Raw genomic sequence first — 27,675 nt, 5'->3', positions numbered from 1 at the left:
CCCTACCTTAGACCCTATAATAGACATAAACTTGAGTTCAGGTCTAGCAGATGCATATTCATAGGTTACAGCCCACATCACAAAGGCTATCAGTGTCTTCATTCATCTGGGAGAGTGTATGTTTCAAACCATGTAATTTTTGATGAAAAATCATTTCCATATTAGTTAGGTGTTGATTTTTCTTCAGTTACAAATTCAAGTCTGTCAAATTCTGATACAACATCCTCATCTTCCTCAATGCAAGTCTTTCCAGTACCTTTTTCAGCAACTGAATTCTAAAAACCTCCACCTCAAGGTTCTCATCAGATTTCATCTCCTTCATCCATTAATGTTTCATCTATATCTTCTTCAAGTAATCAAGTCCCTGTCACAGCAGAACCTAATACATCCTCTTCATCTCAACCTCCTCATCAATTACCAGCATCACAGCCCTCTGGTCATCCTATGATCACTAGGTCTAAAGCTGGTATTTTCAAACCAAAAACATATCTTACTGCTCTTCTATTGAAACCCTCTGAACCAACCTCTGTAGCACAAGCTTTAACAGATCCTAAATGGTTTGAAGCCATGAAAGAAGAATTTAATGCTCTTCAAGCAAATCAAACTTGGATTCTTGTTAAACCTACAATACCTGTCAAAGTAGTTGGTAATAAGTGGGTATTTAGAATCAAGTATAACTCAGATGGATCAGTATCTAGATACAAAGCAAGACTTGTTGCTAAGGGGTTTCATCAGACATATGGTGTTGACTATACTGAAACTTTCAGCCCTGTTATTAAGTCATCTACAATAAGAATTGTGCTCAGTCTGGCAGTGATGAATAGATGGTTAATAAGACAGGTTGATGTCAATAATGCCTTCTTAAATGACATCCTTGCTGAAGATGTATATATGGAACAACCAGAAGGATTTGTTGACCCTTCTAAGCCTCATCACATTTGCAAACTTAAAAAAGCTCTCTATGGATTAAAACAAGCTCCAAGGGCTTGGTTTGATAGATTCAAATCTGCCATGATTACACAGTGGAACTTTGTTAATTGTAAATCAGATTCATCTTTATTTTATAAGTGGGATAAAGGTCACATTTTGCTGGTTCTGGTGTATGTAGATGACATAATCATCACAGGTTCTAATTCACTTAGTGTGCTGCAAGTAATTTCTGATATGCAGGCCACCTTTGCTCTTAAAGATTTAGGAGAGCTTAGTTACTTTCTTGGTGTTGAAGTAACAAAAACCAAAGAAGGTATTCATCTTTCACAAAGCAAATATATTGATGATTTACTGGCAAAACAAGGTATGGATAGCTGCAGTCCAGTACCTACACCAATGGCTACTTCTCATCAGCTCACAAAACACTCAGGCACTGAAATTGACAATTCCTATCAGTATAGAAGTGTTGTTGGGGCACTGCAATATGTGACATTGACAAGGCCAGACATAGCCTTTACAGTGAACAAACTAAGCCAATTTCTGGCAGCTCCTACAACAGAACATTGGCAAGCATGCAAGAGGCTGCTGAGGTATCTTAAAGGTACAATCCACTTTGGTCTCCAGCTATACCACAGTGGCAATTTACAAATAACTTGCTTCAGTGACTCTGATTGGGCGTGTGACAGAGGTGACAGAAGGTCTGTAGCAGGTTATGCAGTGTATCTTGGCTCAAATTTGGTGTCATGGTCTTCAAAGAAGCAGCATGTAGTATCTAAATCTAGCACAGAATCAAAGTACAGAGCTCTGGCACTGGGTACAACTGAGGTTTTGTGGATTCAAACCTTACTTACTGAATTAAAGTTTAAAACGGAAACAACTCCAGTTATGTGGTGTGACAATCAGAGAGCTATATCCTTGGCTACTAATCCAGTTTACCATGCAAAGACCAAACACATTGAGCTTGATATTCATTTTATTAGGGAGAAAATTGCAGCAAAACAAATTTCAATCAGCTTTGTTCCCAGTGAGGATCAAACAGCTGATGTTCTTACTAAAGCTCTGACATATGGCCAATTTCAGTATCTTAGATCCAAGCTGAATGTTCTTCCTAGACCATTCAGCTTGAGGGGGGATGTCAGCATATGTGCTGAAACAGAGGTATAGCGTGGACATACTGGAAGCAACTAGATGCACACACAGCAGATACTTCCTCATGTTGAGCTGGCAGAATTCTAGTAGCTTCAATTAGTTATTCCAGCTTCTATATAAACTGTAGTCAACATTCATTTCGTGTGTGTAACAATAATAAAAGATCCGGATTCTTCTTCAAACTTTCCTCTCGTTTTCTTGTTATTTTCTTACTTAACAAACACATTCTTTTACATTTTCTCACAACTTGATATTGTAATGTAAATAGTTTGAATTACTGAACTCAAGTTCAATCCAAATAAAGAGAAGAACATTGTACCACATGACATTTTTCTGTTTGATCTGTCTTGATAGAGCTAATGTGTGAAGAGGAATGCTCTGGAACAAAGAAATGGAACGTTACTGCCGAAGACTAAGAGAGTGAGCAAAGGAAGACAGGCTTTTTAATCTCTATTTACATAATTGTTTAATGTAACGTCTATGTTCTTCATTTCTTAGTACAAGGTAAGGCAGTTTGCTGCGTGAGTCAGTATAAACACATAATTTTCATAATGGTGAAGGCATCCTATGTTTAAAGCTTCAATGTATAAATCTGATGAAATTTTAGTCCGAGGGATTGCTTTCACAGTCTTGGCATATCATGTCTGTAAGGTACTGGCAGGCTGCAATTAACTCGGAAACGTGACTCTTCATGCTTGAACAAAAATTTCTTTCGCATTTTATGAAAACATCCAGAACGTGGAAATTAAGAGTACAAATGTAAAGGCACTAAAAAAACTTCAAATTACGGATTTTTATATGAAACTGACTTTACAAGCTCACAGTTGTCCTAAAAGAAGCATAAAAATGCAAAGCTCGGAAACTTAACTGATCGTCATAACGCATTACACCTCGTAGAAAGCCACAAAAATGGATAAAACACACTTCATATGAGAACAATACCTTTATGACAGCTGAAAGCAACCTCTGAAACTGCAAAACCTGCGGTTTTCAGCAGATACCATTATTAAAAATAAAAAAATCCCATTCGACATGTCCCAGCTCTCTTCGCATTGAGGTTGTTGAGGGAAGGAAGCACACAACCAGACATATTGAACCTGGGGAGTGTGAAAATTATAAATTTCGCGTAAGATAAAATGGGGGAAAAATGAAATTGGTGTTAAAAAACAAATAACAAGGTACCAAGTTCAACTTAACCAAATTGAAAATGAAGCAAACACTTCAATACTAATTACCTGCCCTGAAAGTTCTGTACGCCAACGAGCATCTTTTCCTTTACAGATAAGAAAATAAAGATAAGTTAGTGCCACTCTGAGTTTGAGGCAGAGGACTAATATTACCAAAATCTAAACAGAAATTGACGAACCTGGGATGATGTTCAAGGAGCTCTTACTCTATCCACCGTCTGATTCTTTGAGGGAAAACGACTAGATAAGAAGGGTCGTGGATGAAGTTCATATCAATCATAACACAAGGGATGTGGGCTATCTTGGACCATTCTGGTCCATACCTTTCGCAATTTGCTCCCAGCCAAGGACAGTCTTCAACATACAATTGCTGAAGTGAGGATGGCAGGCCCTCCTCTGGAAAGGATTTGAGATTTGGGCACTCACTGATTGACAAATATTCAAGAGAAGTAAGGTTCTGCAAACCTCTCGAAGATAAGTACTCTAGCTTCGGAAATCTTGCAATATTCAGCTTAGTTAGAGTTGTGGGCAGCCTCATTCTCACCAACTCCTCTGGAAAGGACACTGCACTTGGACATCCTCTAATCTCAAGCTTTCTATGAGACGTGAGCTTGTGCAACCCCCAACAAGACAATGGCATATAGATTTTAAGATCTTCAATTGAAAGTGAGGTTAGATTGGTAGGAAGACCACTTGCTGGAATGCTTACGATCCTTGGACACAGGCTTATGTCTAATTCTTGAAGAGAGTTGAGTCTTTCCACGCCACTGGGAAGTGGTCTAAGTTCCTCGCATCTGCTGATTTCAATAACTCTCAAATTTTGGTTTGGAAGTCTTTCATCTGGAAAAGAAACAAGACTTGGACAATTGCCAATATACATTTGATCAAGACTGACAAGCTTGTGTAGAGCATTGGGTACGGATTGAAGCTTTTTACAGTTTCCAATCAAAATAAATACGAGTGCTGCGTTATCATGAAAACTTTCCGCTATTGACTCAAGCTGTGGACAATCAGCAATGCTGAGGTATTGAAGGGCCTCAGGTAATTTTCCTGTTGATGATAAAGTAGTAAGCTCCGCACAATTTTGAACCTCAAGATGTTTGATTGCAACAGGTAACTGGCCTCCTGATGATGATAAGCTCTTAAGCTTTGGACAAGTCTGAATCTTAAGGCGTCTGAGAACTGTAGATAACTGGCCTCTCCGTGATAGGCACATCAGAGATTGACAGCCAGAGATATCCAAACTCTCTAGAAGAGACAAGCTGGTGTTGTTGATATTCTCCCCGTGCGTCGCTGAAGAAGACGATAAAGAAGCAGAAGAATCGTCTCCATTATCCACCAAACATTGCAAATTCTCACAATTTCTTATCTCAACCTTTGTTAGAGATGAAGGTAGCCGGCGTCTAGCAATGAGCATGAGAGACTGACAACCTTCAATTTGCAAGCTTTTAAGATGTAAATAGTTGTGCTTCATTACCTCATTTAAAGATATTAGAGCACTGCAATTTTGAATAACGAGCTCACTCAAATTGGAAAGGAAACAAGCCTCTAGGAATGATACAAGGCTTCGGCAATTTGCAACAAATAGTTTTCTGAGAGAAGCAACGCTACGCAGGCCATGTGGCAGCTCCTCAAGACAAATCTCGTTCCACAAATGTTCAAGTTCTTCACAACCGATGATCTTTAGACATTCAACTTTCTGAAAATTATGCCTCGACAATCTAGAAAACTCTGAAATATTGGATAGAGTCGCATGTTTTATTGACTTGGAGTCAATTGACCTGCATACCATCCGTTTGCAACTACTTAATTCCAATTTACAGAGCAGAGGAAGTCCTGACAATGATACCACCAGTACCTCACAACCACGGACCTCAAGTTCCTCTAATGAAGGTAGATGATCAGGCAACCTCTCAGAAAGTCTGGGGCAATTTAAAATCGAAAGCTTTCTGAGGACAGGGAATTTTTCAACTTGCCCATCTTCTGCGATAGGGTCCCAATGAAACCATGCTCCCAAATTCTGGCAACAAAGAGTCTCCAACGATTGAAAAGGTTTCAAGCAATCATCCCCATAAATCTGGGAGCCAATTGTTATTAACTTCCTCAAGCCTTTGATGGTGAGTTCCTTGAGTGAGGGCAATGCCCCAAGTGCTGGCAAGCATGTACATTTTTCACAGTTTTCCAGTCTTAAATCCACTATACTAAAAAATGATGGATCTCCTACCCATGATGGAAAATTTGTACCACCGTAGAAGATGATTGAGAGCTCTTTCAGATTTCCATGAGGTCGTAGCCCGTCAAGAACATTTATATCAGGTACCCTGCTACATTCCGAGCTGTCATGCAAATATAAAGACTCCCACTCCAGCTGCAAAACTTCCAAATCCTCCTTGACACTTAAAATGGGCTCTCTTATGTCCTGAACCACATTTCTTAATTTTGAAATGCAAAGTTTTCCACGAAGAAACTTTAAACTCTTCAAATCTTCCAAACCAGAACCGGTATTCAAGCCCACAACAAAGTTAGACAATGTTCGGAGACATTTCAGTTTGTTCATTCCCACCGGCATCTCTGTTATGAGATTTTGACCACTAATATCAAAATAAAGTAGGTCGATCAAATTTTCCACATTTGTAGGCAACTTCTTGAGACGATGACAATCTTTTAATAGCAAAATTTGTAAGTGGCATAAAAAGCCAACTGACTCTGGTATGTCGCAGATCCTAGTGCCAGAAAAGTTGAGGTACCTTAGATGTGTCAAAAGTCTAATTGAATTGGGCACCTCAGTGATGTAGTAATTTCTTAAAGACAGCACTCTCAGTTTTTTGAATTTGGACAACACCTCAGAGAGAACAAAATTGGTTATGTAACGAGTACCCTCGTGTAAGATTATAGGCAAGAATGTCCTCAAATGCTCAACTTTGTTGAAGACTTCAAATTTACTTTTACCATCAAAATCTCTAGAAATGAAAGAAGAATGAAGAGCCCTTTCAAATCTTTGAGATCGGTTATTGGCACCATCCTCCAACCTAAAACTTGTTTCTCCAGAGACCCATTGAGCCAGATCATTAATAAGATCATGCATTATGAATTTGGAACCATCACCATTTGCTTGTTGAAAAATTGATCTTGACAAGAGATCTCGAAAATACCCAACCCCTGCATCTTCGAGCTGCTTATAGTCAGTTGATTGTGGAATAAGACCTTCTGCTATCCACAACAGAACAACTTCTTTCTCCTCAAACTCATAATCCTTGGGGAAAATTGCACAATAAGCAAAACATCTCTTTAGATGCGAAGGAAGATGATGATAGCTCAACTTTAACACCGCAGGAATCTCACTGTCATCCGATAAATCCCATTTGTTACTATTCAAGACATCTTGCCACTCAGCATCTCTCTGCTTACAGCGTAGAAGGCCGCCGAGAGTTCTTGCAGCCAGAGGCAAGCCTTTACACTTTTCCACAACTTTCCTCCGAACAAATTTTGAATTACATAAACGTGGGCTAGCCACGAATTCTCTGCTCGCAAACGCATGCTTCTTGAACACAGACCAACAATCTTTATCTGATAAAAGCTCTAAGTTATGGCATTCACCGGGACATCCTAGCATCAACGCCACGTTTTCGTCGCGTGTTGTCACAATTATCTTACTCCCCGGTGCTCCAGCCATAAAAGGAGACTTCAAAACTTCCCACAAGCCATAATCCTTGCTCCACACATCATCTAAAACAATCAAGAATTTTCTTCCAGCCACCTCCTGTTTCAGCTTAACCTGGACTGGATTTAAATCCTTGAAATCACAAGATGACAAAGTGATTGACTCCAGAATTGCCTTTGAGATTCTCAGAATATCAAAATCATCAGAAACACAAACCCAAGCTCTGGAGTTGAAATCTTCCACTGCAAGATCATTGTAAACAAGCCTAGCAAGTGTTGTCTTACCAACACCTGCCATCCCAACAATGGAAATGACACGAAAGTTGACATCATCATTACTTGTGTCATGGCTCAAAACCATATCAAGCACTTTGGCCTTATCTCCATCTCTCCCATAAACAGCAGGCTCAGTTGCTAAACATGGAGTGGGCGGTCTTTGCCATGAAACGGTACTTACACTTGCCGCTCTTCCAACAGCTGATGAAGTTTTTTCCAATTCAAGAACATTTCTTCGATCACAAAGCTCTTCCAAACGGCTTGTTACTTCTTTTATCTTGGACCCCAAGTTAATTTGGGAAACAAGATTACTTGGCAAATTGTGCAAAATACTGAATGATGGTCTGGTTGTCAACTGTTGCTCATCAAAAATGTCCTCGACGTCATAAGCCAAAGCTCGAAGATCATCCAGCCATATTTTGACAGCCCTGTTGGACAGTTGCTTCTCCTCTGCATCTTCGAGCACTGCCTGGATCATCATCAGCTTTTTCTCCCACTTCTTCAGCTCTACACGAATCCCATCTTCACTTGGAAACAGGCACAAGTTATCCGGTGCCAGTCTATTGAACAAAACATCAAGGAATGCTCCCAGGAAAACCTCTCCTACTGGCATGCTTGAAAACTAAGGAATCAGGACTTCGAATAAGCGAAGAGTATATGAGTTTAACAAATTATTAAAAAGCTCAAGGGAAGCAAATGATTTCTATTCATCATTTACCGTCTATTTTATAATGATATAAATACACAAGTTATTATAATAATTACAAGGCAAAGTTAAAAGAAAATAAAGAGGGATCAGCTATGGTGCAACTGTGGTTACATACCACAGCTGCACCTACCATTGGATTTAATTATAGTACATGTGTGCAGTTGGATCCAATGGTTAGGTGCGGCTGTAATATGATACCACAATTACACCATAATTTTGTCCAAATAAAAAAGGAGGGTAATAATTGTCTAAGAGGAAAATAAATGAAGTGGGGTTGAAGGTAATTATTATGTCTATTTTAAAAATGGATCAGGCTACGGTGCAACTGTGGCACCGTGCCACAGTTGCACCTAAGGTTTCCCCTTTAAAAATATCATTATATGTTAAAAGTCATTATTATTTTAAAAATATCATTATATGTCAAAAGTCATTATTATATGTCATCATTACATTTTTGCGTGTGCTCTATAATTATTGTAATGGCCATGCTTGCCTGCCAATACATATTTATATGAGTTTAACAAATTTTAACAAACGCTGCAGTGAAGGGGAAATAAACAAGAAAATGATACGAAACATCAGCAACATTTTCCCATGAGCTGTACTTGGAATTTCGGACGATTCAATCGATGACCTATATATTATAATATATATAATATAAACAGAAATTAGTTAAATTATGATTTAAACAGAATGTGACATTTGATTATAACACAAGCTCAATGTAAGAGTTTATATTCAATACCTTGTAGACTTCACCAATCTAAGATAATAGAATAATGTTAGGTGTTTAAGTCTCGATTTGTTTTTCAAATGTCTAACATTAATTTATTGAATGGTGCACCCGTGGAAACGCTTTTTAATAGAATTTTAGCTGTTGCAGGTCATGACCAAGAAACCACCGGTTTTGCTTGGTGGGCTGGGAATCCCAACTTGTCAATTGATTTGGTAAATTGCTAGGCATGTAGTCCATGTTAGATTAATCGTATTCTAGGCCAGAGCAATGAACCTATTTAAAGTGACTCATTTCATATTGAAAAGCCCATGTATCAATAAAGATTAATTTTACTTCCCCACCTAGCTATTCAGGAAAGTTATAGACACCTTTCCATACATTTTATTTGGGGTATTTCACTTAATTTGCTCTGTAATATTGGACTTTGACAATATTTATCATGCACTTCTAGAACTTGAGACTTTTAAATAATCTTTTTCATTCTTCGGCTATGTATGAAAAAATAGAAATAAAATGACCACAATTTTGGGTATTCACCTAATCTTGTTAGGTATAGGTACTTTTCTTCTAATATTCAAGACACTTTATTTTTGAGACGTGTATGATAGCTGGGCTCAGGGAATGGAGAAATGTTAGAAAAATTACCAACTCGACGCTTAGTCCAAGTGTTTGTTTTGGTTGAGTAATAATATAGTTATAAATTCTTACTAAAATCCTTCTTTGGAGAAGAGGGGTGGATTATTAGTATGGATGATTTGAGTGAGACATAACATAGAAACTCAAGTTGATATTCAAATATTGAGAAAGATAACAATCAATCATCATTAATGGAGATAATAATCAAATCATGTAATTTAATTAAGCCTGGACGACAACAAACCCTGTGAATTTCGTCCAACTTAATTTTTGACCATGATCAAATTAATTAGTATCATTGACTCGACGAGTTTAATTAAATATGTTATTTATATTCATAACAAGTTTTTATATTTGGTATTTTATGTGTCACCCTCAAACACGAAACTTTTACCACCAACTGTTGGAGAGTATTTGTTTGATTATTTGGTTTCGTGTTGGTGTTTGAAGTATTTTTTAACTTCATCAAAGTAGTTTTAAAATAATAAAAAATGATTTTATATTAATTTGGAGTTTTTGAATCAATGAATTTGATTAAAGAGAACCATGGAGGATCATGTCATGAGTTCCGAAAATACAAGATTGAGTACGAGACATACACTAGGATGCACGATCAAGTGGAAGACAACGGCTTTTGTGTACGGATGGGAAAAAAAGCTTAGGCTCGATCGTGGGACGCCTAAGTTTGAACTTGAGTTTTTTAGGTTAAGGGCCGCTTGAGATTGTTTCTGAGAGGTTTAAAAGTGATTTTAAAGAATTAAAAATTAAATTTGTTGTTTAGTAAATTTTTCTAAAAATTATCTCTCACAGAATCACCTCATTCCATAGCAGATTTAGAAAATCAAGGAAATAGTAGTTTTATAAAATTTGATTTTGAGAATAACTTTTACATTTAATATAATTTCATATATATTATCATATATATTAAAAAATATAAAACTATCCTTATTAATTAGGAAATAAAATCATTAATTTTAAAGTGATTATTATTATTACAAATTATATTGAGATAAAAAAATAAAAAAATAAAATAGTAATATAAAATACTTATTTTAGTTATCAAGTATTATATATACACAATTAAAAATATTTTATATACATTTTTATAAATATATAAATAAATTTTATTCAACATTATATCTAGTTGAGTCATTTATATTATTTCAGCAGTTTAATAATAAGATTTACCAAATACACATGATTGATTTTAAAATTCATAGCACTTTTAAAAATAATTTTTACTAAACGTTTAATAATTCTCTTTACACCTGATTATTTTTACAGGACAACTGACATCAATTATTTTAAAAACTACAGTATTACTAAACTGGTCCTAAGATTGAGTCAAGTCTGAGCTCGAGCTTACATAAAAAAAAATTGGGCCCCGTTATAAAGCTTAAATTTTATTTTTATTTTTAACTAAAATCTTAAGACCCGAGCCAAATTGCCTCTAAAATATAATTAAAAATATAATTGTTTGCTGAAAAACCCAAATTGCCACTAAAATACAATTTTGAATGTCGAGATGTTTGACTTGTAGCAGGTAACCGGCCTGTTGATGATGATAAGGATGTAAGCTTTGCTCAAGTCTGAATCTAGAGGCACTTTAGTACTGCAGATAGCTGGCCCCTGGATGATAAGCATGTGACAGAAAGACAACGGATGATAGACAAGTGCTCAAGAAGAGATGAGTTTGGTATTCTCAACTCTCTCCCTGTGCATCACCGAAGAACAAGATGATGCAGTAGAAGTATCCTTCATATCATCCATTAACACCAAACACTGCAATTTATCGCAATTTCTAATCTCAAGCTTTGAAAGAGATATGAAGGTAGTTGACCTCCTACAATGAATTTCAGAGAATGAGAACCGTCAATTCGCAAGCTTTTAAGATAGTTGTGCTTCATTGACTCATGTAAAGATGTCATTACATTACAATTTGCAAGGACAAGTACAATCAAACTGGAAAGAAAACAAACCTTGGGCAATTTCCAATAAATAAATAGTTTTCTAATAGATGTGAGGCTATGCAGTCCTTGTGGTAGCTCCTCAAACACAAAAGTCATGCCACAAATGTATAAGTTCTTCACAACCAGGAAACTTCAGACATTCAGCTTTCTGAAATGTGTTCCTTGACAAATTTGCAAACTCCGAAATACATGAAAGAGTCACAAATTGTAGTGAAATGGAGGTAACTGATTTGCCGCATACCATCCGCCTGCATCCGTCTACATTTAGTTTGCAGAGCAGTGGAAGGCTTGAGAATGAAGCCACAATAAATGAGATAACATTTGGGGACATTCCAATTCTTTCATTCCCAGCAGCATCTCTGTTACGAGATTTTCACCACTGATATCAAAATGACGTAGGTTGATCAGTCTTTCCATGGTGGTACACGGTCTCTGGAGGCGAGAACAACTCTTAACAGCAAAATTTGTAAGTTGAATGGTGAATCTGTTGGTTCTCTATCTTAGATGTCTCGATCCTCTAATTGAGTAAGGTACCTCTGTAATATAGTATTTACGTAAAGACAAAACCCTCAAGTATTGGCAAGAATGGTCCTCAAGCTCAAATTTCCAACCATATTGAAGACCTGCAATTTCTTCTTGTTATCAAAATCACCACAAATACAAGAAGAATGGCGAGTCCTTTCCAATCTTTCCAGAAACCCATTGCGCCAAATCATTCACAAAATCGTGCATTGCATTATGAACTTACAACCACCAGTACTTGCTTGTTGAAAAATTGATCTCGAGCAAAGGTCACAGAAGGCTATATGTTCGAGTTGCTTATTGTCATCTGATTTTTGAACAAGACCGTCTACTATCCATAAAAAGAACAACTTTCTTGTCCTTTAAATTCATAATCCTTTGGAAAAATTGCACGGTAAGCAAAACATCTCTCAATGGGAATGAAGATAATGATAACGTAATTTTCTTCCAAACAGAAGTGGATCTAGATGGTGTCCCTCCACCTCTTGTCACAAGGGCGGAGACAGTGTATTGATTGACTAGGCGCTTGGAGATAGGAAGAGTTGTGTGTCGTGTCACTACTTTTTTGGCTTTTGCATATGCAAAAATAAAAAGATAGTTTAGGGATCTTCTATGGGTGTTGGATACTTGGATTGATGGTGGAGTTGGTAAATGTAAGATTAATGAAAAAAATTAATGAGCTTGTGGGTTATTTAAAAAATTAAATTAATATTAATATTTACGCGCATGATTTTAGTTTGTAAAACCCAATTTTTTTAATTTATATTTAAAATTCTTGGGGGCGAGAATTTAAGTGTAAATATATATTTGGGCTTGAGTATAATTTATTGGGGGCATGATACCAATTTATTGAAGACTTTTGAAAAAATACAATTAAATATTAAAAGAATTTTTTATTTTCAGTGGGGACTGTCCTTCAATAAATCTGCTTGCCCCTGTCTCCAGAGATGTTGTTATTCAATCTAAGAGTAGGGATGACAAAAAGCGGGCTTGGGCAGGATTTTTTCAAGCTCACTTTAAATTAAGCATGAGGGTCTGGCTTGGGCGACTGAGCCAGGCTTGGGGCTTTATTTATATTTTAATTTTTTTTAAATTATTATAAATTTAAAATAAATTAATGATCAACAAGTTATTATAATCATAAATAAATTAAAGAAAATAAATATTTCAAAAGAAAATAATAAATAAAACAAATAAAAGCTTATAAATTTAATTTTTTTAATACTGAATTCTTTAATTTAAACACTCTCTTAATTAATTAACGCATAAGAGAGAGTTTAATATCATAATTTAATTTTTTTGAATCATTATTGATTTATAAATTAAGAATTTAAGTTTTTTTAAGTTATTTTTCAATTTTAATTATATTATTTTAATTTAAAAATTTATTTAAAACAAAAATAGTAGCCCGAACTTCTTTTTTTCTTAAGTTCTTGTCCAAGCTCTCATATGTGAGGGTTGGACCGAAGTCTACGGACTTAGACTGGACCAGCCCGGACTTTTCTGCCCATCCTATCCAAGAGCAGCTGTCAGTTTAGAGAGATCTTCGTATCTCTCATTTTGAACATCTTTTGAGCCTTGAAGCCCCATCTCAGTCTCCGGTTCCTGCTTAAACCAATGAACCAAGCAAGAACGATGCTTCTGCTTCTGCCTTCATCTACCTTGCCTTGGTAATAAAACTCGTCCAGTACGTCCTCCACATCATAAGCCAAGTCCCGTAGATTGTCCAGCCACATATTCATAGCCCTGTCCGTAAGTTGCTTATGTTCGGCATTGTCAAGTACTGCGTCGATCCTCTTAAGCATATTGCCCATAGATTTAGCTCTGAATCTAACCAGTTTCTCAAACAATACCTGGATGAACGCAGGGAGAAAAAGCTCTCCGAGAGGCTACAGCCATGCTCAATTTTGGTTTTCCTTTTTTCTGAGTCAAGAAAGGAGCATTAGAGATCTCTATTGTTTCTCCCACTGCTCGAGCAACTTCAAAAGTGGAGAGTCGATGGTTAAAAATAAGAAGTCTTCGTCTTCATTGAGTGGCCACTAGTTTTGGTGCAACAGTTATGTAATAAGGCTATCTCCAATGCTTAACACTATTTTGGTATAACACCAACACTAAAAATATATATTTTTCACACCAAATTATTATTTTATCTCCAATTCATTTACACCAAAAAGAATATTCTTCTTTTTATTCTTTTAATTATCAATAATTAATTCAATTAACACAATAAATATTACTATTAATATACATAATTAAGTGATAAGTAATTTTATATCGATTAACAAAAAAAAATTATTAAATTTGTATTTAATTAACTAAATTAGTACATTATGAAAATTAAACATTACATTAATATAGAAAAATACAATAACAATAATAATACTCTAGTAATATTGGCCAATATTTTGATGATATTGGAAGATCTAATAATGATCTCCCAGATTACTACATAATTGTTCTAATTTATGCTATTAGTAGTAGCTTTTTTAATTTGTATTAATTTAATTTTGTAATATGTAATCTAGTAATTAATGTTATTGACATTTTATTTTTATTATTAATTTTTGTGTTGAATATTTTTTATTTAAAATATTAGTATAATATTCAAAAATTAAAATAATAACAAAAATAATAATAATAACTTAAAATATTATATAAAATATGACATATATGTAAATAAGAAAAAGTAATAAGAATATTTCAGACTTTTTTTCCTAGCACCGAATGAATAGTGTTGCACCATATTTGGTGCAATACTATTCATAACACTATTTTAGTGTTACATTGAAAAAATATTTTACACCAAAAATGATATAAAAGGTATTTTGTTGTTAAGTTTAATGCTACATTGGAGATGCCCTAACAACTTAAAAAGTGCAATAAATGAGAAAGCTCGATAACTAATTAATTATCATGTCCTTACGAAAAAGACGTGTTCCCACTTCCCAGGACAATAAAATTAGTCTGCGTTGATGGAGACTGTCAGTTATTATGGATGACAAAAATCCCCACGGGGACGGGTACTCTTGGGGATTTTTCCTATTCGAAAATGGTATGGAGATAATTTTATACCCGATTTCTTATTCGGGGAAGAGATGAGGAAATTTTTTTACCCAATTTCTTATTTGGGGAAGGGACGGAGATGAGGTGTAATCCCCATCCCCTCCCCATTTCCCCAATTTTAATTTTTAATTTTATTTATTTTTAAAAATTACTAGTAAATAAATAATAAAATTTGAATTATATTATAAAATTATAAATATTGGTAAAAATAAAAAATATCAAAATATTTATATTATTAAATTTTTAGACCTAATTAACTAATTAAAATCTTAAATTTTTATTTAGGACATTAAAAAGACCGCGTAGATTCTATTATCCCAAAATTTTGTTTTAATTTTTTTAAATATTAATTAAGTATCTACATTTATTTCATTTATTTTATTATCTATATAGAAGTAAATTCTTTTTTTTTTATTGTAGGATTAGGAATGTTGACAAAGATAATTATTTTAATAATTTATATTTTGCAAATGACTTTTGTAATGGATCAATCTTAACGTAAGATATATTTTGAACTTTACTTTTATTTGAATTTTTTATTTTAATATATTTAACTCAAAATCAAAAACAAAAAAATATATTAATTATTCAGGAATCGAGAATCCTCGGGAATCCCCTATTATTATTCAGGGAAGAAATGATGATTCTCTCAAGTAATTCTAACGGGTACGAGGAAAGGACAAGAACATACACAAAATATCGAGAATGAGTACGGAAAGATTGGTCCCCTTCCCTCCCGATTGCCATCCCTATCAGTTATCCCCATTTTGAATGCTGCAAAGGTCGAAATTATTTAATGAAAAACAAAATATGTAGTATGAATTAAAGAAAACAAATAAATTTATCGTAGTCATAGACAGAATGGCAGAGATTGCCTTCTCAAAAAACCTAAATAACCATCTAAAACTAGTGCATAACCCTTCAACCAAAACCGCCGTTGCCTCCACCAACCCACACTTCACATTTAAGTATAAAAACCATACCCTTTACTCCCCCCATAAAAAACCCCGACACTGTATCAAAACTGTTATTACAAGCTCATAATATATAGCCTAACAATACAAGAACGGCACTGGAGAGATAATGGTCTGACCAATTGCCTTAAGCAACAAATAAAATGCAACCCCGAGGACTCAAACCAACCATTGCTTTACTACAAAATACCGTCATTAAACCTCCTCCAAGCAGAGGGAAAACACACTTTCATATAGAAACAAGTTAGAACTAGCACACGCTATAGTGCCAGTGCCCCGATGGCAGTTGGAGGCATTTGTCCGACACAGCCACACCTGTGGTATGAAAACTGCCGCTTACTAGCAGATGCTAACAAACAAGCTCCAAAAGCCTAATATTTTGGGTCCATTACCCTCTAGTCTTAGCTCTCTTCATACCAAGGCTGTTATGGAAGGGGGACACTGAACCAGACATTGGAGAACCCTCTTCACGAAGTGTACCATTGAGCAGTGCAAGCTCTCGCAGTTGTTGTTTCTTGTAGAAATCATGGGATTCATCCTGAAAAAATATGAAAGGGAGTTAACATTCTAGCCGATAAAGAAAGCAGTGAAACAATAGGACAAACGGAGATATGGAAACAAGGCTGCTCACCACAGGCTTGAGCAAATCTTCAAGTATCTCACGTGCTTGCATTAGGCGAGCATCAACTATCTCAACTGGCAATTCTGCCTCAACCAGGATATGGAGAGGCTCATTCAAATGTTCATACCCAGGTTTTCCTCTCATCATTTCTTCCTTTAAATAGGGACAAGCAAAAATAATTAGAACCAAGAACATGCAAATGTGGACATTAAAAAATCTCATTAGAAATTCCAGAGACATACAAAATATGGACAATAAAAACAAATAATGATAATAATAACATCACTATTACCCTTGCTGGATCCTTTATACTGCCGCGTCCCCTAATCAGAACACGGCATTCTGTACTAGCTTCGACTCGCTTAAGCGAGTTGCCTCGAGGACCAAGGAGGCGCCCGACAAAGTTGAACTAAGACAATAAGTTATAATAAGTTGCTGCCAGAAGAAGAAAGAAAGAAAGTAATAATAGAAAATACAACAGAAGAAGTTCATTCATACATTAGGATATTTTTCGACTGGAATATCCACTCTGATTGTCCTCTTAACAATAAGACCCGATGAGCTACCTTGTGAGCTAAGCCAGTTTTGTGCTGATGATGACTGCATTAAACCAGAAATCTGCATATTTTCATCCAAAATATCATCAAAACCCACAGTAGAAGATTAATGCAATAGTCCTTGCATGCCTAAAGAATTAAAGACAAATCTAATAGGTGACCTCCAGTGATTCCAATAGGCATTTAACAATATCACCTTGCATCAGCTTAAAACAAAATGAATTGGTAATCAAATATGGACATAAGCAAACAAGAACACCTAAACAGATAAAACAATTGGCCACCCAAATTGTGTACGGTCATTTTAAGCAGATTCATAGAAGACCATTTCAAAAGGCTTCAAACCTAAAGGCAGAAGGTACAAGATCATCCAAAGCATAAAGCAACTATCAGAAACTAAACAAACAGTTCAGATGTCATGTGAAACAGCAGCTTCAATAACACTATACGCAAGCGTTTCATGAAACCCAAACTGTGACTTCATGAAAAGCCTCCTCAAGCAAACTGTAAAACTGCAATTTAATAATTGAAAAAGCAGCACTCCAAAATAGAATATCTGAACTCCTGCTATCGCTGGACAGTCTCTGACTGTTATTACACTAGTAGGATTTGCAATTCACGCCATAAGTAAGAATTTCATTAATGAGTCAGCAACTGTGCGTGCATTTTGAATTAGCAACCAAAAGAGGGGATACAATGGAGAACCGTCTAATTAGAAGTCAACATTCCAGAACAGGTTGCTAAGTTAAAATCTATGTTCACTGCTGCTTCATGTTAGCCTCAGACTACCTGTCATAGCAAAAGTAGCATTTGTACCACAAGCACTCAAAAAGAAGTTATGTTAGCATGAAATGTAAAATATTGAGTCAGCAATGCTTCTAAAAGACAGTAAAATTAGAAGGAAGATAGTTATGTTAATGGTTAGTATCCGTACTTCTGATTGAAACCGTGATGCCAATCCATTCACATCAGCTCCTCCATTTGAAAATATTCCTCCAGAGGTGAGAGGGCTAGCATGTTCAAGCCCACTTTGACCTAAAACTGATGCATTCCCCAACAGTGTGGTTACACGCATAATTTCTGCTCCAAAAATGTCAATTTTCAAGAATAAGATGTACCAGTTAGCATTTGTTAACAAATTCGTTAGTAGTCACCATAAAATGGAGAGACAGCACGGAATGTTAACTGAGTTAGTTAAAAATCAAAATTGTCCTCGTAAATAAATCTAATCTTCCAAAATATACTCCAAGATGAAAGGAAAAGAAAAGCATACCTTTGGTTCTATTTTATTGAACACTAACATATAGACACAGCCACATACACTAAGGGAACAAATTATGAATCAGTTTCTGAGAGCTGTAAGTTAACTAAATGATTTGTTAGAACCATTATGAGAAGCAAGAAAAACCGGTCGATTTCTCTGTTTAAGTGATTTCTTCAAATTTATATTTTTCTTGATTTTTACTAACCGAAAAACTGCTATAAAATGCTTTGAGACGTGAAGTAACTAGAATCTGATCTCCCCATCACTATGAATTCCTAGCCTCCACCCCTTTTTCATCTTTAGATCAATCTCTCTCTATTCTTCTCTCGCTCTCTCTCTCTCTCTCTCTCTCTCTCTCTCGATCTTGACTCAGATTCACACATTTGAACTGAGTAACGCCCAAATTGATTCCCAATCACTGAGCATCCTTTCCTTCAAAGTATAACTCACCAAATGTCAAAAATACTGCACATCAACATTCCAAGAACTCAGGAATAACAATAAGTGTCCATCAACCCAGTAACCTCCAAATGTGACGCCTACTACTAATATAACCCTTAAAGTTAGATTATCAGGAATGTAAAAACAGTTCCTAGTAGAGGAGACATGAAAGTGTCATGTGAAAAGGAGGTTTAAATAGAGAGAGGTAGACAGAGCATTTGAGGCAAACTACCAAATACTAAAACTAGGTATACTGAATGCAACCTTATACTACAACTTCCATCAAACAAACTTTAGACATAGGAATCCAGGCTTAATCATTTTATTTACAGAAAAGGCAGAACCATTAACATTCCAAAAGTGGGCATAAAAAGGGAAAGTGCTAATTCCAATATACTCTCTAGAACAATATACACAACATGTACAGTTAATACATTTTTATCTTATTTTTTGTTGGATGAATTCAAGTATATCCCAAGAGTTCTCATAAATCAGTATCAACAAGGTTTTTCACCCTCTCCTCCCCACCTATTCAACAACAAACACCCCCCCCCCCCCTTCTCTTTGAAAAATAATAGGGCTTTACAGAATTATGCCCGGCCAACTTGGTTTGTTTATAGCATTTTGTTATTGTAGGAGTCTCTGGAGGTGCAACATTATCTACACTTTCGAGATTTTAATTTTTTATGTGTGTAAGCATCTAATCAAATTGAAGTAGATACAATGATGCTAGTATCTATAAGATTAAGTTTTAGGTTACACAGTTTGGCTGCCCTTCAGTTTTACAATTTGGAAAAAGAATTTTAAGTATTGATCTCCTTATTTAACATACTTTATCAAGATATTAGATTTTGTTGAACCCTAAGCAGTTTATTTACATGCCATGCTGAAACTCACCTATCCAACACTTGTAACCATAAGTAAAACTTTTCAATAAAATAATAGCACAAAAAAAGAAGGTTCAAACTAACCCTGGTTCAACAGCCGGTAAGTATTCGGTAATACAGGCAGGAATGGATTAAGCTTATGACGCTCAGCTAGTAACTCAGAGAGATATCTGCAACGAAAAAAATTAAAGCAAGTGCAGTCAGTTAATTTATACATCTGTACGGACAAAATTCTAGACAACACAAGCTCTAATACCAAGATCAAAGACAGCTACTTATATCACTAGACCACTTCATTAATTCCGACTACGCCACAAAATGTAATCACTGCAATCACACCAATTACTAGAACTAGCAGTATAAACTATTTACTTATACAAAATCACAGAAACAATCTCAGTTTCATTAAATAACCAGTATCAAAATCAACTGTTACCAAAGCTACTTAGAAACACAACAAAATGCTACTAATTTAAAAATTTAGATCAGACATCCACATGACAGAAGCTTTAATACTGACATCATATACACAAAAAATAAATAAATAAATAAATGAAAATCTAGATCTTTTCATTAATTTCTACTATGCCACACAATTTGCTCATTCCAATCACACAAATTACAAGAACTCGTAAGACATACTTGGAAGATGACAACAATATATATATATAGCATCAGTCCTACAAAATCATGGAAACCCAGTTCCACTGAATTAACCAATATCAGAATTTAGATCATACATTCACATAACACAAGCTTTAGTACCAATATTACAGACAGCTGCTAATATCTACACAATAAAAATTAAGATAACTTCATTAATTACCACTACGGTACAGAATTTACTCTTGGCAATCAGATCACACCAATAACTAGAACTGGAAATTCATACTTGGAAGGTGTGACTATCAATATGTAAAAAACAAATCAAGGAAATGATCACAGTTTCATTAAATTAAAGACTATAGAGTTTAAGATCACAATCAACAATGAACAAAGCTACTTGAAAACTCATCCAGATTAAGCAAGTGACAAGAAAACCAACAAAATCAATCCACCTCACACAACCAGTGTCCAAACACCAGATCTGAGAATTAAATATAATAAAACACGTGCGAGATTCACTAAACAAGTAATTCAACAAGCAAAACATGTAATAAATGATGAAGATCTAACTATAATCAAGTCGAAAACATAATTATCAAAAGTTCTGTGTAGTTTGTGTACTTTTCTTGATCGAGGATAGCGGAGGATGCGGAGCGGAGAGAGGGGAGGTGAGGAGAGTGAGGAGCAGAAGGTGACAGCGAGTAGGCCATGAACCTCCCTCCACCTGATGACGCCATCGTTAAGTTAGTTTTCTGCTGTTAGTGTCTACGGTCGTCGCCGTCGGGTCACTTTATCAGATCCAGACGGTGGCTTCAGCGGTATGATCGACGATGAGAAGCGTACGGCGGACGGAAGATTGCGATGATTGATGATGACGAAGGTGGCGTTCGGCTGTCTGCAGATTTGTGTAGCTGGTGGGATGATCCCGACCAGACACACACTCGCTAATCTAACTAGTGGCTGCCTATCGTAGCGTCGGTGCTTAATTTTTGGGATTTTATAGCGGCTGCATTTGTTTTCTTTTACTTTATTTACTGGTGAAGATTAATCATGACTGTGGTTGGTGAGTGGTGAGTCTGGTTGCTTCCTTTTTTTGACCTTTTTATTTTTATTTTTCCTAATTTTATTTTATTTTATTAATTAATGATAATTGCTTTTTATTTTTAAGTTGTTGCTACTTATTATAAGGAAAATGCTTACTAAAATTGTCGGGACGTTATTAATTAAAACTACTGACGAATTTTAAGTGAAAAACAAATGAAAAAGAGTTGGTAGGCGTAATTTGTTGGTAGCTCGACACAATTCTAACAAATAAATTATTCTTGGTACCTAAATAATGTTGTTGACATAACTCTTAACAAATAATTAAATTTGTGAGTTTTTTGGGATAATATTCTTGAATTTCAGTACGAAGAGAAAAAAAAAAATATTGCCTGCTTTTGTAGCATTATTTAATTATTCTTTTATATATATACACTTTAGCATACGTGTCTTTCTATCAATTTCAAAAAATGTTCATATTCATTTTTCAATTTAAAAAATGTTCATATTCATTTTTCAATTTTAAAAAATGTTCATTTCTTCGAACAAAAATAATAATTAGAGTAGAGAAAGATTTTGATTCGATTATAAAGATGGATTCTTTGAGATTTTTCATTTCTTTCGAACGGATGAAAAGAGATTAAAACATAACTAATTTGTTGCGTGTCTTTCAGCTTTAGAGTAGTCTTCAATGGCCACTTCCGAAGTGGTGGGCTGCTGCCCTCACAAGCATTGTAAGGGCAGCGGTTCTAGCCCCCACAAAAGCATTGTGGGGGATAAATATTCTTTATACTTTTAAAAAAATCATTCTCCCTTGCGAAATGCGAGTGGAGTATGGACATCCCTCTCCTGTGAGGGGTTATTTGTTTGGACATGTACTTCATAGAATTCAATGTCATAATATATAAGTCTCAATTATGTATATCTGATTGTAAATATCAGTATAATATCTCTGCTACAATAGCAGTTATTGTAAATATCTGTGTAATGCAGTAATCTGATGATTAATCAGTATTAAAAAAAAAAGTAGTCTTCAATGTCCTGGCTGTTTGCATAATGTGAAAAGAGAATGAATAAGCCTACGTTTGTGAAAGTCGCCAAAAGAAATTATTGGGAATTTTGAAAGAAACTACTTCTTATCTTTTGTTTACAATCGAGACAACAGTGTTAAGTCGCTTTATCTTGGACTACCTAACTAAAGGATCTAAGTTCTCTTGAAACAAAATATCCTATGCAATTTACAATGTCTATATCGACGATGAAAAAGAGAACATCACGCATTAATCTTAGAGATAATATAAGTGATAATAGAGCTACGTTACAAACTGATATTTTATAAATTTATTATTTGAATAAAAATAAATTATGTGACCCAAGAGATACTTAATCTTATTAGTTTAACATACTAAATTAATTTCTATAAAATACATTTGTACAAAAAAATTTTAACTCTATAATCTAGTGTAACATTCGTAAACTCGATCATATAATTATTAGTCTATAACTCAAAGTGTTTGATCATATTTATCCAAATGTTAATATTTATCAATATTCAATTTAGACTAATTACGTGAATATAAGTTAAGATGCGTTTGGAATTGAGGTTGGACAGCTGTAGCTTAAAAGTTACAGCATTAAAGTGTTTGGTAAACACTAGCTGCTGTAACTTGGAAGCTATGTTAATATGATTTTTCACTTGTATAATGAAAAATCTATTATATCTTTAATAATTGCATCAAAATTATTATTTAAAATTTCTATTTATTATATATTACTAATTTTTGTTTCATAGTTATAATTTTTTTTTTCACAACAATTGTAACTTGAAAATTACGGCACTTCAATCCCAAATGCACCCTTAGTCCACCACAACCACAAGGGATGCATTTGGCTCAAGGATAAAAAGCTTGATATTGAATTATGCTTACAAATCATGCTTGGTGCAAATAAAATGAGTTACCAACTAAGATAACTTATCGCCAATTTATATTATAATGAAAATTTAGATATTTGGTTACCTTCGCTATTTATCAAACAATTAAAATATTAAATAGAAACATCTAAATTTAATTGATGAATTTATAAATGAAATTTCATACAGTTATAATTCTGGAGTAGGATTTTCACAGCATATCATCCATATTTTTAAGTATTAAACGGTTTATCATACATAATTTTATTATTATATGAGATGTCAATCTACCTGATAAATGTATAGACCGTAAGTCATACATTTTTACTATGAAGTAGAATTCTTACTCTGCATTATCTATTTACTGAATTTATAATAATCCTTTCTATAAATTATTATAAATGAAGTAGTCATGAGTATGCCGTATTTATTTATTTTTTTTTTCGAGTTTATTCATGCAATTCCATACTAGAAAATTAGTCCAATCATATCTCATCCCAATCAATCTAATCGAGTGACAAATGTGAATACTAGAAAATATAATGATACCGAAAACCCAAATTTATTATTCCTCAAAAATAAAAAGCGAGTTACCATATATTCTAGTGCAGGCGAGTTCATCTTATTCCGTTTTGCCGCATAATTACCTAACGTCCATCTCAAGTTCTCTGCATCAGCCATTGACTTTCGTCTTTACTTATTTGTTTTTCGCTGGATTTCCGCGAAAATCATCAATCGGAGTCGCAGAAGATGGGAGAAAGCTCTATACCCTTCAAAAACCTCCACAGCAGAGAGTACACTGGTCACAAGAAAAAGGTTTCTCTTCAAATTATTTGCTTTGATTTTCTCTCTCAAATAAATTGAAGCTTTTTTTTTTCGTTTAAAAACAATCGTTTTAATCTTGTTTAATTGTGGGAGTTACTGAAAGGTACACTCGGTGGCTTGGAATTGCACGGGCACGAAGCTTGCGTCGGGTTCGGTCGATCAAACTGCTCGAGTTTGGCACATTGAGCCCCATGGTCATGTAAAATTTCTCGTTTTTATAATATGCCTTTTGGTTGATAGTGCAATGGGTTTTTTTCTTTTTGGCGGCGGGGGGGGGGGGGGTGTTGTTTCAGCTAGATGGCGTAATTGAGTAAGCAGTTAAATTTTATAAATTTTGAGGATTGTTTTGAGTTAAATACGGTTGCTTTCCTGTCTTGTTATTTTTATTTTATTTTATTTTTTTATATCAAAGTTTTGATATGCACTGGAGGAAAATTGAAACTTAGTGAATTTAGACTAAATTGAATATGCATTGCCGTAAGTTCTTCAATTTGGATGTGTGGATATTGATTTAGGGTATATGGATTTTTGTCATTGTTATTGACGTTTTCAATGTGTTTGTTGCAGGGAAAGGTGAAAGATATTGAATTGAGGGGGCATGCAGATAGTGTGGATCAGCTATGTTGGGACCCTAAACATGCTGATCTAATTGCTACAGCATCAGGTGACAAGACTGTGCGTTTATGGGATGCTCGAAGTAAGTGAATGCATTCCTAAATTGACTTCTTAACTTCTTTAGTTGGAAAAATTAAAAAGGGTGATGCTAATGAATTGAGTGGTTAGTCCTGTAAGTGATCGAAGAAAGTTTTATCTTCATGGTAATGATAAGTTTTAGTTGCCAGTGAATTATGCTTTGTATTTAAGAAGCTGAGTTTGAATGATCTGTTTTTTGTAGATATCACCTATGAAAGTTAATTGATGACTGTTCAGTAGAACGTTCCCTCTAAGAGCTGCTTAAAGAAAGGATAATTAGTTGGAATACTAGTAATTTGTCAGTATGTTTCCTTTGTGCTGTTCAGGTGGAAAATGCTCCCAGCAGGCAGAACTCAGTGGTGAGAACATCAACATCACTTACAAACCTGACGGGACACACATTGCTGTTGGCAATAGGGTATGTCTTACAGTCCTCTATCTCTTGGCAAAAATTTGAGGTTTTCTCTCCAAAATATTTGCATTCAAAGCCGTAGTATAATCAAGTAATAGGGGGGTCATCGGTGTCCACTGAATCATTTGGCTGTCTGTTTTGTTACTTATTGCAGGATGATGAATTAACAATATTGGACGTTCGGAAATTCAAGCCAATTCATAGGCGCAAATTTGGTTATGAGGTACTCTTTAGACCAGACGAAAGTTTATTCTAACTATGTCTACTTCTGTGGCTTATGCTGTGACCTGTGAGTCTTCCTTCAAAGCAAGGGGGAAGAAAGCCAAGTTGAAACACACCTCGAAAAAGATTAAACTTTGACACTTGAGTTTTTACAAAAGAAAAGACAAATTATAATCCTTGTGAACCATCTTACCTACTTTTGTGTGATGCCTTAAGCATGTATTTGTGTTCATCTTATCCATTTATCGATTGCTTCTTGAATTTTTTCCCTACTTTCTTTATTTTCCAGGTAAATGAGATTGCTTGGAACATGACAGGGGAAATGTTCTTTTTGACAACTGGAAATGGTGAGAAGTAACTGTTGGATTGAAGCTTCACTCTAAATGCTGGAAAATGCTTATTTTAAGTTAAATTGAATATAGTCATGCTTTCACTAGATTATTGATTTTATATGTGTTGATTATGCATTGTTCTTCTCAGGTACTGTTGAAGTACTAACATACCCTTCTCTTCGTCCACTTGACACTGTTGTGGCTCATACAGCTGGTTGCTATTGCATTGCTATTGATCCAATGGGAAGGTGTTTGAAAGCTGTTTTGACCTTTTCAAGCTATTCACATGCCAATTGTGGATCAACTTATTGAAAGTGTAGTCTGTAACTCATGCAACTAATTCTCTGTGTCACGGCAGATATTTTGCTGTTGGAAGTGCCGATTCCTTAGTCAGCCTTTGGGATATCTCAGAGATGCTCTGTGTACGAACATTTACCAAACTCGAGTAAGTGTTTATGATAATTGCATATTACCTAACATTTTGTGCTTGTTTCTACGATAAACTGTTTAAAATGTTCTTTCTGTAAGTTTCGATGATGTTTAAATGATAAGTTTCTATTAAATGTTCTGTTTGTATTTTCTCAGGTGGCCTGTCAGGACAATTAGCTTCAGTCATACAGGAGATTATATTGCTTCTGCCAGCGAAGACTTATTTATAGATATAGTATGTGCCCTCAAACTTTGTCATTTTGGTTTTCCATTTACTAGGAAATGTTTTTCCCTGAGAAAGGGATAACCCTTTGGTCTGAAGGAAGGTTGATGATTGGACTCACTTTCTGACTCAGACCAGTGAATTGTTATTTGGTTGTCATTGTCTGTCCTATTTGATCTATCTTTTTTCCATAATCTTTTTATCTGCTCATGCAATGTCTTTGTGCCAATTCCTGCTGTGTGAATTAGTCAAATGTTCACACCGGCCGAACAGTGCATCAAATTCCATGTCGTGCTGCAATGAATAGTGTTGAATGGAATCCAAAATACAATCTACTTGCATATGCAGGGGATGACAAGAATAAATATCAGGCTGATGAAGGTAAATTTTTGAGATTGTTCATTAAGTTTGCTTTTATATTGTTCTAATTTGTATTTCTTGTTTCAGGTGTTTTCCGAATATATGGCTTTGAGAATGCATGAAATTAGAGAACGTCACTGTCGAAGTTGAAGGGGTTCCTTAATCTATGGGTAAATTTTTGATGGATGATTTGAAATTGTTCATTAAGTTTGCTTTTATATTGTTCTAATTTGTATTTCTTGTTTCAGGTGTTTTCCTAATATATGGCTTTGAGAACGCATGAAATTAGAGAACGCACTGTCGAAGTTGAAGGGTTCCTTGATCTATGGGTAATTTAATGTATACCTTCCTTGTGATGCGGCTCTGAGAGCACATGGAAATTACATAATGGAAGCATTGTCGAAGAGTTTGATTAATTGCTGAAGGAAGAATATATTTAATCTCATATTTTATTTATGTCTTCTGGACATTTTTAAACTGTTTATCCCTGCAGCAAATCTTTGAAACTTTATTTTTTTTGCTTGTTACATTGTTTTTTTGAGGTGAATGAAATGAAAACAATTTGTGCTCAACACAAATGCTGTCTTTATTTTATGCAACAACCTTTTTGTGGGAGAAGCTGAGATCTTTTAAGTTGTGGATAAAAAGAAAAAGATGTTTTATTATTGATAAACAAAGCTTGTATAGCAGCAAAATCTGAGCACACAAGAGGTGTTGCGGCTTTTTCTTTCAAAAAACATCAGTTGTCTGGTCATCTAAATGCAGAAGAATAGTATCTACACTTGCAGCAGAACTGTTGCTCTAAACCCATAGTTCATAATGCTTGGCACCAAGTACGTGGTGCGGCTCTGAGAGCACATGGAAATTACATAATGGAAGCATTGTCGAAGAGTTTGATTTCTTGCTGAAGGAAGAATTTATTTAATCTCATATTTTATTTATTTCTTCTGGACATTTTTAAACTGTTTATTCCTGCAGCAAATCTTTGAAACTTTATTTTTTTTGCTTGTTACGTTGTTTTTTTGAGGTGAATGAAA

The 27,675-nt window shown here is 34.9% G+C and overlaps 3 protein-coding genes and 1 long non-coding RNA gene across 5 annotated transcripts; 1 reads left to right on the top strand and 3 right to left on the bottom strand.

The window, feature by feature from the left end:
* Window positions 1-2,867: 2,867 nt before the first annotated feature.
* On the bottom strand, window positions 2,868-3,482 carry LOC112095887. Its single transcript, XR_002904029.1, has 3 exons — window positions 3,446-3,482; window positions 3,315-3,352; window positions 2,868-3,176 (listed from the first exon to the last, which is right to left on the bottom strand). It is a non-coding gene; the product is annotated as an uncharacterized LOC112095887 (long non-coding RNA).
* Window positions 3,483-3,563: 81 nt separating this feature from the next.
* On the bottom strand, window positions 3,564-7,815 carry LOC18055236 (putative disease resistance RPP13-like protein 1). Its single transcript, XM_024177903.1, has 2 exons — window positions 3,811-7,815; window positions 3,564-3,662 (listed from the first exon to the last, which is right to left on the bottom strand). Exons 1-2 carry the CDS (start codon window positions 7,813-7,815, stop codon window positions 3,564-3,566), a joined length of 4,104 nt encoding a protein of 1,367 aa, XP_024033671.1.
* An 8,234-nt stretch (window positions 7,816-16,049) lies between these two features.
* On the bottom strand, window positions 16,050-21,219 carry LOC18055235 (KH domain-containing protein At5g56140). The gene is made up of 7 exons (XM_006452684.2): window positions 20,811-21,219; window positions 19,668-19,753; window positions 17,926-18,071; window positions 16,933-17,052; window positions 16,727-16,843; window positions 16,444-16,587; window positions 16,050-16,350 (listed from the first exon to the last, which is right to left on the bottom strand). The coding sequence occupies exons 1-7, from the start codon at window positions 20,924-20,926 to the stop codon at window positions 16,201-16,203; spliced, it is 879 nt and encodes a 292-aa protein (XP_006452747.1). The 5' UTR covers window positions 20,927-21,219; the 3' UTR covers window positions 16,050-16,200.
* Window positions 21,220-23,745: 2,526 nt separating this feature from the next.
* On the top strand, window positions 23,746-27,568 carry LOC18055234 (THO complex subunit 3). Of its 2 annotated transcripts, none has more exons than XM_024178666.1 (12): window positions 23,746-23,958; window positions 24,071-24,166; window positions 24,535-24,664; window positions 24,987-25,078; window positions 25,227-25,295; window positions 25,584-25,641; window positions 25,775-25,874; window positions 25,985-26,071; window positions 26,212-26,290; window positions 26,527-26,659; window positions 26,726-26,792; window positions 26,953-27,568. In XM_024178666.1, exons 1-11 carry the CDS (start codon window positions 23,893-23,895, stop codon window positions 26,758-26,760), a joined length of 945 nt encoding a protein of 314 aa, XP_024034434.1. In that variant the 5' UTR covers window positions 23,746-23,892; the 3' UTR covers window positions 26,761-26,792; window positions 26,953-27,568. The 2 variants fall into 2 exon arrangements, with proteins under 2 accessions (XP_024034434.1, XP_006452742.1); XM_006452679.2 differs by having other exon boundaries at window positions 26,726-26,808; window positions 26,887-27,568.
* Window positions 27,569-27,675: the final 107 nt, after the last annotated feature.

The sequence above is a fragment of the Citrus clementina genome, unplaced genomic scaffold (assembly GCF_000493195.1).
Source record: "Citrus clementina cultivar Clemenules unplaced genomic scaffold, Citrus_clementina_v1.0 scaffold_1, whole genome shotgun sequence".
Classification (NCBI taxonomy): Eukaryota; Viridiplantae; Streptophyta; class Magnoliopsida; order Sapindales; family Rutaceae; genus Citrus; species Citrus x clementina.
The sequence above is the reverse complement of the archived record's forward strand: the minus strand, read 5'-3'. Positions and strand labels throughout refer to the sequence as shown.

Coding starts and splice junctions, on each gene's coding strand:
- LOC18055235 (XM_006452684.2), bottom strand. CDS start 20,926: ATGGCGTCATCAGGTGGAGGGAGGTTCATGGCCTACTCGCTGTCACCT. Junction 16,844..16,932: donor CAGTCGAAAAATATCCTAAT/GTATGAATGAAC, acceptor TTATTGTCTTAG/TTCAACTTTGTCGGGCGCCT. Junction 16,351..16,443: donor AAGATTTGCTCAAGCCTGTG/GTGAGCAGCCTT, acceptor ATATTTTTTCAG/GATGAATCCCATGATTTCTA.
- LOC18055236 (XM_024177903.1), bottom strand. CDS start 7,815: ATGCCAGTAGGAGAGGTTTTCCTGGGAGCATTCCTTGATGTTTTGTTC. Junction 3,663..3,810: donor TGTCCTTTCCAGAGGAGTTG/GTGAGAATGAGG, acceptor AATCCTTTCCAG/AGGAGGGCCTGCCATCCTCA.
- LOC18055234 (XM_024178666.1), top strand. CDS start 23,893: ATGGGAGAAAGCTCTATACCCTTCAAAAACCTCCACAGCAGAGAGTAC. Junction 25,079..25,226: donor ACATTGCTGTTGGCAATAGG/GTATGTCTTACA, acceptor TACTTATTGCAG/GATGATGAATTAACAATATT. Junction 25,642..25,774: donor CTTTTTGACAACTGGAAATG/GTGAGAAGTAAC, acceptor TGTTCTTCTCAG/GTACTGTTGAAGTACTAACA.